The 12556-nt window shown below is 44.2% G+C and overlaps 1 protein-coding gene across 2 annotated transcripts in view; it reads left to right on the top strand.

The window, feature by feature from the left end:
- The window catches only part of LOC142313351 (interferon-induced protein with tetratricopeptide repeats 5-like), a 57646-nt gene that overhangs the window by 21103 nt on the left and 23987 nt on the right, over window positions 1-12556 (top strand). The window contains exons 1-2 of one of the 2 annotated variants that reach the window (XM_075352363.1): window positions 3649-3665; window positions 3755-3856. In XM_075352363.1, coding sequence (XP_075208478.1) covers window positions 3852-3856 — 5 coding nt within the window. In that variant the 5' untranslated portion in view covers window positions 3649-3665; window positions 3755-3851. Of the gene's footprint in view, window positions 1-3648; window positions 3666-3754; window positions 3857-12556 lie in introns of those variants that run through there. The other variant, XM_075352362.1, reaches the window with a different exon arrangement.

Below are 12556 nucleotides of genomic sequence, written 5' to 3' on the forward strand. Positions count from 1 at the left end.
GTTGTTTCACACTTTTTTGTTAAGTATTTCATTCCACATGTGTTAATTCATAGTTTTGATGCCTTCAATGTGAATCTACAATTTTCAGAGTCATGAAAATTAAGAAAACTCTTTGAATGAGAAGGTGTATCCAAACTTTTGGTCCGTAATGTGTATGTACCACATATATATATATATATATATATATATATATATATATATATATATATATATATATATATATATAAATTAATTTTATAAACTAGAAAATGAGTGTCACATAGCACCCTTAATTGCCTGAGTGCACCCTTCATCCACTGTGTCACCTCCCCTTTAATTTCCTAAGGGCCCCTTCACCCACTGTCACCTCACCTTTAATTTCCTGTGGGCCCCCTCACCCACTGTCATTTTGCTTTTTATTTTTCTGCAGTCCTCTCCACCATTGTCAACTCACCTTTAATTTCTTGTGGGCCCGATCACAGTTGGTAAGGGGGCCCAACAAAAATTAGAGGTGACACAGTAGGGGAGGGAGCCCTCAGGAAATTAAAGTTGAGGTGACAGTGGGGGAGGGGGCCCTGAGGAAATTAAAGGTGAGGTGACACAGTGGGGGAGAGGGCTCTCAGGAAATAGAAATTTACTATGGGACCTGTCCCCCTGTGTTATCTTTAAATTGCATGTGGGCCTCCTCTCCTAACACTTAATGGCAGTGGCTGGAGAACTATCCAAGCAGCACCATCGTGAACTAAGAGGAACAGCAGAGGGACATTGCTGGCCTGGCTGCCTTGTGAGGAGCAGCAGAAGGATATTGCTGGCCAGGCTGCTGTGTGAAGTGAGGTAATTATATCACATGGGAGGGCAGGGGGGTGAAGCATGATTTTGTAGTGGAAGGGAGAAAACATGACCAAGCTCACTAACCAAGCCGGTCACACCCACTAACCCAGCTGATGACACCCACTAACCTGGAAGGAGCCTATACATCCTAGGCTCAATAGTACCTGCTCCCGCGGCCACTCCTACATCAGGGCCTGCTCATTAGCCTCATGCATATTCACTGGTTTCCCCCCCACAGGAGTCTGTGATTGGTTGCAGTCAAACACGCCCCCAGTCTGTGTGACAGCGACTGACTTCAACCATTCACCGACCCTGTTTGTGGGTCTATCGTACAGAAAAAAATAAATTTAAAAAATTTGACGTAGGGTCACCCATATTATGATACCCAGAACAGATAAAGCCCACAGCTACAGGCTGCAGCCCCCAGCTGTTGGCTTTATCTTGGCTGGGTATCAAAATAAGAGGAACTACTCCATGCTGGGTTTTTTTATTATGTAAATAATTTTTAAGTGCCGGCCAGATATCCTGGATGAATTCCGGGCTGGAACCGAGTTTATTATTAACCCGGCTACACCTGCCAATCCAGGATATCTGTAAGGCCACCCATCTCTAGGTTGAAAAACCGTGGCAAAACCGCTGAAAAGAATTGTCATGTTCATTCTTTTCATAACACAGCAAAACCGGAGGTGGTTCATAAAACCATCAGCAAAATCCTGACGTGTTTGTGTGTGTATGCATGAGATTTCAGGAATCTCAGACATTGCTGGGACTGTTAAGGCAGCATTTTATTAGCATGGATTTGCATAAAACCAAGGCAAATCAGTAGCTAAAAAACGCTGCAAAAACGCCCTATGTGAAAATAGCCTAAGGCTGCTTTCATACATCAGTTTTTCGTCATCAGGCACATACTGGCAAGAACATGAAAAAACGCATCCAGCATCTGTTGCTGCCGGATGCATTTTTTCCCCCATAGATTAGTGCCGGATTGTGTCGGTTGGCCTTACATTCCATCCGGCTTTCGCATGTCCAGCGGACGGATGGAACGTTGAAGGGAAAGTTTTTTGTCTCCGGCGAAAAAACGGATCGCGCTGAATCCGTCTTTTGGTTTATAATGGAAGCCTATGGGCGCCGGATTCGTCATCATCCGTCATATGCCGGAAACCAACGATGGCTACGATTTTTATTTCTGGGCATGCCCAGAAGTTGTGTAAATAGTCTCTCTCTCTGCCGATGTGTCGGTCGGTCCGTCGGTCTCTCTCTCTGTCGGTAGATCTATCTCTTTGACGGTTGGTCTCTCCCTCCCTCCTTTACACTCACCGATCATAGTCACGGTGCTGCACGGCTGTCACACTGCTCTTGCGGCTTTTCTTCTTTTGAAAATGCCGGCCGCTCATTATTCCATCTCGTATTCCTTGCTTCCCCCGCCCACCAGCGCCTATAATTGGTTGCAGTCAAACACGCCTCCACACTGAGTGACAGCTGTCTCACTGCAACCAATCACAGCCGCCGGTGGTCTATATAGTGGAGTAAAATAAATAAATTATGAGGGTGTTTTTTGTCTTTTATTTCAAATAAAGGGTTTTTCGGTGTTTGTGTTTATTTACTTTCACTATAGATTAATCATGGGGGGTGTCTCATAGACACCTGCCCATGATTAACCTAGAACTTAGTGGTAGCTATGGGCTGCCATTAACTCCTTATTACCTCGATTGCCACCGCACCAGGGTAATTCTGGATGAGCCGGGTAGAGTCCCGGAACTGTCGCACTAATAGATGCGGCAATTCCGGGCGGCTGCTGGCTGATATTTTGAGGCTGGGGGCTCCCCATAACTTAGAGCTCCCCATCCTGAGAGTACCAGCCATCAGCCGTGTGGCTTTACCTTGGCTATATCAAAATTGGGGGGGACCGCACGTGTTTTTTTTTTAATTATTTATTTTACTGCACAATATAGACCCGCCCACCAACGGCTGTGATTGGTTGCAGTGAGACAGCTGTCACTCAGCATGGGGGCGTGTCTGACTGCAACCAATCATAGGCACCGGTGGGCGGGGGAAACAGGGAATACGAGATGGAATAATGAGCGGCCAGCATTTTCAAAAGCAGGAGAAGCCGCCAGAGCAGTGTGACAGCTGTGCAGCACCGTGCCCGTGATCGGTGAGTATAAAGGAGGGAGGAAGAGACCGCCCGACAGAGAGAGACTGACCGACACATCGACAGAGAGAGAGACTATTTACACAACGTCTGGGCATGCCCAGAAACAAAAAACGGAAACCGGCTCCGGTTTCCGGCATATGACAGATGATGTCGAATCCAGCGCCCATAGGCTTCCATTATAGAAAAGCCGTACGACGCCGAATTCGGCACGATCCGTTTGTTCGCCAGAGACAAAAAACGTTCCCTTCAACGTTAACATCCGGCTGCCGGACAATCAAATTTTGCTGCGCCGGATGGATCGCAAGGCCATCCGACACAATCCGGCACTAATAGAAGTCTATGGGGGAAAAAACGCATCCAGCGGCAACAGACGCTGGATCAGTTTTATCCATTTTTTATCGGATTGTGCCTGGTGCCAAAAAAACTGATATGTGAAAGTTGCCTTAAAGAGCTCTGTGTCCTACAAAACAGAGAGCGCAGTGCACCGAGATCATGTCTCCCTGCTTTGCCGCAGAGATTAACTACATTGGCGCATGCATGCTGATATAGTTATCAATGACAGTAGCACTGGGGGTCCATGATCGCCCCCTCTGCCCCACTCCCCCCAGTTTCTACATTACTGCCTGCAGATCAACTCCATGTCTGCAGATTTGTGTTTTTCATGATGGGTTCCCTTGAAGAAGGAATACCAAATGCATTGGTATAACTGGTTTCACTTTCGATTCTTTATTCTTTGCGGTTTCTTCTCACTCTGAGCAGTATCGTTTCTCCCTTCTCTCCTCCTCTAAGGATTGTCAGCAAATAAAAGCATCAAGAGAGGCTCTGTTTACTGCGTTGGAAGGAAAGCTTCATCTTCTATTGACAGAGAGACAGACACAGGAACAGAATGAGGTAAATATTTTTACTGAAAGCTTTGTTTATTATTAACCCCCTAGATGCAATATCTAATGGCAATATTGATAGGGTTTTGCTTTATACTCTACTTAAGTTTCAGCTGTCATGTATTTGGAAGACATGGCTATTCGGTCTCATGGCAAACTTGTACAATACAGATTCAGATTAGTGATAAAAAGATTTCTCATGGGACAGAGGCTCACTTAGAATTACATTATTCTTCTTTCTGCAGTTCAATACATTCATTACAGTCTCATTTTTCCCATGATTCATCATGATGAACTCGCATAATTTCATGTGTACTGTCCCTGAAGACACACCTAAATATTCCATTACACCCTCTATCCATACTTCTAGTCCGCACCAATCACAAACATCTGACATTTCATGTACAGTGGAACCTTGGATTAAGAGTAAATTGGTTTGAGAGCGTTTTGCAAGACAAGCAAAGCTTTTTAGAAATTTGTAACTTGGTTAAGAGCAATGCTTTGCTATAAGAGCAAATACTTACCGTGCACACTTCCGGTTCTGTCCTTTCACCGCGCTCTGACCCGCTCTGGACATGTGTACCGTATACAGTATACCATTGTACTGTATATACTATATAGCATGTCTATCAATTTCCATTTGTGGATATAGTATTGTACTTTTTTCTGCTAAGTTTAATTTGTTTATGTTTTTTACTGCACTGTACAGTATTTTGTATTAGTGTGCTATAATAATTTTATATGAATACAGGACATTATTTTGTATAACTGTAATAAGTTTGTATAAATACAGTAAATATTTTTGGGTTGTGGAACTAATTGTCTGCATTTCAGTTATTTCCTATGGGAAAATTCACTTTGATATAAGAGTAACTTGGTTTAAGAGCACAGTCCCAGAACCAATTATGCTCATAATCCAAGGTTCCACTGTATACACTAACAGACGTATTCCTCTCGTTCACATCTCACACATGTTATTTCACTTCACTGCTCTCATTTCATCCTCCATTCCTTCAGCTTTCTTGTCTCTGTAATATAGTAAAGATCTCCATACTCCCCATCAGTTTCAGTTTATATTCATTGTGTTTTCCATACTTTGTCCCTTCTTTTTCATATATCCTTTTTCTTTATACATGTCCACATTTCTCTCTGTCCTTTCTCTTTATCACCTTTAGCAATCAATAGATATATGTCTATAAAGAGGTACTATAACCTCATATACTCCGTTCCCTTCATATAAGCACCTTTTCATTCTATACATTTATTGTTCCCCATCATGTCGCTCCCCTCTCAAGATCTCAATATAACCCTTGCTCTACTCCACATACATATGAAAGTACATATATATATATATATATATATATATATATATATATATATATACGCACAACTTTCTAATTTATATTTACATTTTCTATTTTACAGTATTTATTTTTTTCCTCTTTATCCGTCATTGCTTTTTATTGCTCTTCATACTGTCAGTTCTCTATATTACATCCCACATGCTCATTCACAGTCGATAGTCCAATTTCATCATATACTTACAGTCACTTCATCTGTGTTTCACTCCCCTGCTATCACACTAAATAAAGATGCTGCTGTTCCATGTCTACTAGGACCTAATTTATACTCAACAGTAGGTCACAGCCTCCCTCCCCCGCACAGAACTTAAAACATAACGGTCGTTTTAATTTTTATTTCATAAATCAATAGTAAAATTGAAAATAAGCAACTTTGTAATATATCTTATCAGACACATCTGCTTCTTTCTCTGTCAGAATTGATTAGTCATTATCAAAATTCTCAATTCTGAGATAAAATCTATATTTGGTGAACACTTTCCCATTGCTGAGATAAGAGATGAGAGCTACTACTGATAAGCTTATATCTAGATAGAAGGGAGAGGAGGAGTGCGGAGCTCAGTCTTTAGCTCCTCCCTCTGCCTCTAGGCGCTTCTTGTCTCTAGCGCTTCCTTCTGCCTGTAGCTCCTCCCTCCACCTCTAGCATAGAATCTCATCAGCACCAACTGCCATCTCCTATCTCAGTAATGGGAAAATCTTAACCAACTACAGAATTGAGAATTTTCATAATGACTGATCAATTTTGTCAGAGAAGAAGCATGTTTGTCTGATGATATATTACAAAGTTGCTTATTTTCATGTGTACTCTTCATTTATTAAAAAAAAATTAAAACGCCGGTTATGCTTTAACCCCTTCATAACAGTACGTCCTAAATCATGAAGGGGTGATCACCGCTGGTTGCTGTGGTAAGCCAGAAGCGATCCCCACACATGTCTGCTGATTTGATCAGTGCTGTGCAATGAGCGATCAGACTGCTGATCCTTATAGTCCCCTAGGGGGACTAGTAAACTAAAAAAATTAAAAAAGTTTAAAAAAAAATAATAAAAAACCTAAAAGTTCAAATTACCCCCCATATGGCCCATTGAAAATTAAAGGGTTAAAAAATACAAATATTTGGTATCGCCACATTCAGAAATGCCCAATATATCAAAATATAAAATCAATTAATCTGATTGGTAAACAGCGCAAAAAAATTTCAAAAGCAAAAATTACGTTTTTTGGTTGTCATAAATTTTGTCCAAAATGCAATAACAGGGGATCAAAAGGTAGAATCTACTCAAGAATGGTACCATTAAAAACGATAGCTCAAGACGCAAAAAATAATCCATTACTGAGCCCCAGATCCCAAAAAATGAGAACTCTACAGGCCACTTTTTTTTGGACAAATTTCTGGATTTTTTTTAACCCCTTACACAAAAATAAGCCTATACATGTTTGGTATCTGTTAGGTTGGTCTAAATCAGACCATATAGATATATTGGATGGTAGCCAAATTGGATGGTAAGACTGCAGTCCGTATGCAAATGACGCAGAGTCAATAATGAGCCTGGGTAAAAATGCAAGTACCATAAGTTTATTGAACAAATCACTCATATTTATACACAGGTAGGTGTGTGGACGTGTATGTGTGGACGTGTTAGCCAAAGTCCCTTATGACCTAATAAGCATGATCTAATATTACGCGTGACATCTGCAGTTTCTGATCAATATGCTGAATGTAGCAACAATTATGCTTAGCAGATTTTTTTTATTAGTAATAAAATGATAAAGTGGCTGGTACAAGCTGGTACTTGTGTAATAGTCACAGAAGAGTCTATAGGTCATCGTGATAAATGAAACCGTATTAAGAATTATTTTATATTGGTTTCTGGAAAGGGGGTCTTACTGCCCTATCATATCTATGAACTTGTACCAACCTGAGGCATCACACCGACACATCAGTTTTACCATATAGTGAACACGGTGAGTAAAATACCCCAAAACATCGTGCAATTGCATTTTTTTGCAGTTTTTCCGCACTTGGAAATTTTTTTGCCATTTTTCATTACAATATATGGTAGAACTCATGGTTTCATTTTTAAGTACAGCTCATCCCACAAAAAAACAAGCCCTTATATGGCAAGATTGATGGAAAAATAAAAAAAGTTACAGCTCTCGTAAGAAGAGATAAAAAACAAAAAAACAAAAATTGCCCAGTGGTGAAGGGGTTAAAGTTGCTTTCACTACTTTTCCACATGTCTCCTTTTAATCTCATTTCAATTTTATTTTGCCTCATTAATTTATCAGTTTTATACATGTCAGAGTACATTTCCATATACAGTGTAACGGAGATCTATTTCATTCACATACTTCACATATTCTTATGTACTTTTATTCCTTTTATATAGTACGGTGGCTCAGTGGTTAGCACTGTTGTTTTGCTTAAGGCCGGGGCCACACGGGGCACTAGTGCGATCCTCGCATGACACTCGGCTCACCCTGGCAGCACAGCAGAGCCAAGTGTCATCCCTGATGCACTTTTTGTACAATAAATATTAATGTTTATTATAGTGCTTTTAGTGTCAATTCTTGACCCTGGAATGTATGTATTTACAAATTTAAAGACTTCTGTCTTTCCTTGTGTGTGTCATATGCTGTTTGAAGTTGTTGCCTCTTAATTTTTCAATGAGGTCCATTTTTACTGCTCTGCTTTATTTAATTCTGGTCCCCATCTTGTAGTAATGTCCCCATCCTTGTCCCCATCTTGTAGTAATGTCCCCATCCTTGTCCCCATCCTGTAGAAATGTGCTTATGCTAGTCGTCTTCTTGTAGTAATGTGCCCATGCTATTACCTTTCTTGTAGCAATGTCCCATCCTGTAGTAATGTCCCTTAGGCTATGTGCGCACGTTGCGTACTGGCCCTGCAGAAATTTTTGCAGCGATTTGAACAGCACACGTGCGCTTCAAATCGCTGTAGAAAGAGTCCATAGTGAAAAAAAAAAGCCGATTTCATGCGCTCTGATTGCAGCCCCTCCCATAGACAGAGCGGGGACTGCATGCAGAGCGCAGGAAAGAAGTGACATGTCACTTCTTAGAACGCGCGCTTCGGGCAGCAGCCGAATCGCTGCGCTCTAAGATGCCACGTGCGCACGTCTCCTGCATAATCTTCATAGATTATGCTGGGGACGCAGGACGCATGCAGTTACGCTGCGGTGCAGATTGCAGCGTAACTGCATGCAAATACGCAACGTGCGCACATAGCCTTACTGTGCCATTCTCCACATACACATAAAAAAAAATATTCTTACCTGCCCTATGTTTTATCGGTGTCCTGTTTTCTGCGTCTTGTGGCCCACAGGCATGTAAGCCACCATGGCCTAATGAAGGGAGCCACCGGCGTCAGCACTTTATTTCAGATAAATGTATTGGCGGCACTGCACAGAGAAACCCTCTGCACAGCGACACCAAATGGCAGCTGCCGGCCAATTAAAGGCCAGCAGCTAACGTTGATGTTTTAACAGGTATTTATTTATTAATTCATTTTTTCAGCAGCTATGTATTTATTTGCTGGTGTGTAAGTGTCTGAGCACACACAGTAAATACTGCAGCCTCGGGGCAGAGGACACTGTGGTCAGTGTCAACTAAAGTTGCATACATTTTCAAGAATTAGGCTACTTTCACACATCCGGTTTTTGCTCTGCGGCACAATACGGCACTCTGCAGAAAAACCGCAACCGTTTTTTTTTGCCGCCGGCTGCGTTTTTTTTTGCATAGACTTACATTAGTGCCGTATTGTGCCGCATGGGCTTGCATTCGGTCCGGTTTTTGCTGCATGCGGCAGATTTAGCCGATGCCGCGGCCGGATGGAACGTTGCCTGCAACGTTTTTTGCTGCGGCGCATTTTCAATGCATGCCTATGGACGCCGGATGCGGCGTGATTCAGAAAAAAATGCATCCGGCCGCCGCATGCGGTTTCTTCCACTGCGCATGCTCAGTAGCGTGCCGCAACCGGAAGAAACCGGACCGGCCGCATGTAAAAACTTATGCAAAGGATGCGGTGTTTTCGCCGCATCCGTTGCATAGGTTTCACAGCCGGATTGAGCCGCAGTGCTCAAACCGGATGTGTGAAAGTAGCCTTAGATGAGTAGGCTTAATCACAGCCCATCCCATTACGGCAGAGCTGACCAAGACTGGCATGAAAGCACCAAAAGTTACAACATTTTTGAGACATTTGAAGGTATTTACAATTGAAAACTGGCAAAAATACCTTTATGAATTTGGACCATAACTTTCTGATTTTTTTGTTGCTCAAGCTGTGTTTTTTTGCAGGACAAACTAGTTTTTTTTGTAACACTTTGGGGTACATATAGCTTTTTGATAGCTTTATTTTTATTTTTTGGACAAGGTGAGATGACTGTACCACACAGGATGAGCTTTGATACACACACTGTACCAAATAAAATGGAGTTAGATACACAGGGTTCCACATATAGGATTGCTACTAGATAAAGTGAGAAAAATAATTATTTGATATACTGCCGATTTTGCAAGTTGTCCCACCTACAAAGAATTGAGAGGTCTTAAATTTGTATCATAGGTACACTTCAACTGTGACAGAATAAAAAAAATCCAGAAAAATCACATTGTATGATTGTTAAAGGGAACCTGTCATCAGAAATTTGGCTTTCAACCTAAATGTTTCCCCCTCTGCAGCTCGTGGGCTGCATTCTAGCAAGGTTTCTATACTTTTTGTGCCCCCTTTTAAACCAAAATAAATACTTTATAAAACTGTACCTTTCGGTTTGAAAATCTTGTAAATTCTCCATGGGGGCGGGCCGTGTGGCGTCCGTTGATGTATCTTACGCCGTCCCCCATGCTCCAAATCATCCCTCAGGACGCAGCCCACTGCGCCCGAGGTCCCGTGCACGCCAGGACACCTGGTGACGTGGTCGCAGGCACGAGAGTATGGGCGGCGCTGTGATTGCATCGCAACTGCCCGCCCATACTCTCGTGGGCGCGCTCTCCCCTCTGTACGTCGCTCAGATCCTCCGCTTCTCCTGTAGTGGCCTGCTCCGCTCCTCCCATCTATTTCCTGCTGCAGGGTACGATAGGAAGAAGGTGACGTCGGGCCGGCGCAGAACGCTGGAGGCAGTGGGGAAAGGGGCGGGCACGAGAGTATGAGCGGGCACTTGCGATGCGAGGACATATATAACAGGAGTCACCCAGGCTGGGGGTTATACCAGGAGTGGGACATATTTTATATATATATATATATATATATACATATAAAAATATATCAGTATATATATATATATATATATATATATATATATATATATATATATATATCTCAGTATATATATATATATATATATATATATATATATATATATATATATATATAAAAAATATATATCAGTATATATATATATATATATATATATAATAATATATCAGTATATATATATATATATATATATATATATATATATATATATATATATATATTACACACATACATGTATATATATATACACATACTAGAAGGTGGCCCGATTCTAACGCATCGGGTATTCTAGAATTTACGTATTGTGTAGGTAATGTATGATTTTTGTTATATATATAGATGTTGTGTGTAGTTGCCAAGTGTTTGTGTAGGGCGCTGTAAATGTTCTGGGTGTTGTCTGGGTGTGGGGGTGTGTGAGAGTGGTGTTGTTTGTGTGTTGCGTTGTGTGTGTTACGTTGTTTGTGGAGCGCTGTGTGTTTGCAGTGTTGTGTGTGTGTTGTGCTGTGTGTGTTTCGCAGTTTGTGTGGGTGTGGCTGTGGGGTGCGTGTGTGTGTTTTGGGGGGAGGTATGTTTTGTGCAATGTGTGTGTGTTGCGCGGTATGTGCGTATATTTGTGTATGCCGCGGTGTTTGTGTGTTGGGTGTTGTGTGTGTGCGGCGTTGTCTGTGTGTGTATGGATGTTTGTGTAGGGCAGTGTTTGTGGTTCCCAGTGTGTGTGTGTGTGTGTGTATGTGTGTGTGTGTGTGTGTGTTGTGCGGTGCGCGTGTGGCAGTGTGTGTGTTTTTGGGGGAGGTGTGCACCCCCATCGTGCTCCATCCCCCATGCTGCGCACACCCCATCATGCTCCATCCCCCATGCTGCGCATCCCCATCCTGCTCCATCCCCCATGCTGCGCACCCCCATCATGCTCCATCCTCCATGCTGCGCACCCCCCATCATGCTCCATACTCCATGCTGCACACCCTCATCGTGCTCCATACTCCATGCTGCACACCCCCTATCGTGCTCCATCCTCCATGCTGCACACCCACCATCGTGCTCCATCTTCCATGCTGCACACCCCCATCATGCTCCATCCTCCATGCTGCACACCCCCCATCGTGCTCCATGCTGCACACCCCACATCGTGCTCCATCACCCATGCTGCACACCCCCCATCATGCTCCATGCTGCACACCCCCCATCGTGCTCCATCCTCCATGCTGCGCACCCCTCATCGTGCTCCATCCCCAATGCTGCGCACCCCCCATCGTGCTCCATCCCCCATGCTGTGCACCCCCCATCGTGCTCCATCCCTCATGCTGCGCACCCCCATCATGCTCCATGCTGCACACCCCCCATCGTGCTCCATCCTCCATGCTGCACACCCCCATCGTGCTCCATCCTCCATGCTGCACACCCCCCATCGTGCTCCATCCCTCATGCTGCGCACCCCTCATCCTGCTCCATCGTCCATGCTGCACACCCCCCATCGTGCTCCATGCTGCATACCCCCCCATCGTGCTCCATGCTGCACACCCCCCATCGTGCTCCATCCCCGATGCTGCACACCCCCCATCGTGCTCCATCCTCCATGCTGCACATCCCCCATCGTGCTCCATCCCCGATGCTGCACACCCCCCATCGTGCTCCATCCCCCATGCTGGGGCCGCCGGGGGCGGGGCCGAGCGTGCCAACGTGTGCCGGGGTCGGGGCCGAGCGGGAGAGGCATCAGCATATGCCGGCTCCCTGCACATGTGTACCGGGAGCCGGTGTACGCTGGTAACCATGCTACACATCGGGTAACTAAGGGAAGCGCTTCCTATAGTTACGCGATGTGTGTCATGGTTACCAGCGTACACCAGCTCCGTCACGATCCCAGCATCGCAAAGTTATGTCCGCCGGGGGCGGGGGCGAGCGGGCGAGGCGTCAGCGTATGCCGGCTCCCTGCACATGTGTACCGGGAGCCTGTGTACTCTAGAGCGGGTGACGCGTGCAGAGGGCCGTTGCGAGCGGCCAATCCATGCGGGGGGCGGGGCCAGGCCGAGGCGAGCGGGAGCGAGCGATGCATGCGGAGGGCCGTGGCGAGCGGCCAATCCATGC

This window comes from Anomaloglossus baeobatrachus, chromosome 5 (assembly GCF_048569485.1).
Source record: "Anomaloglossus baeobatrachus isolate aAnoBae1 chromosome 5, aAnoBae1.hap1, whole genome shotgun sequence".
Lineage (NCBI taxonomy): Eukaryota > Metazoa > Chordata > Amphibia > Anura > Aromobatidae > Anomaloglossus > Anomaloglossus baeobatrachus.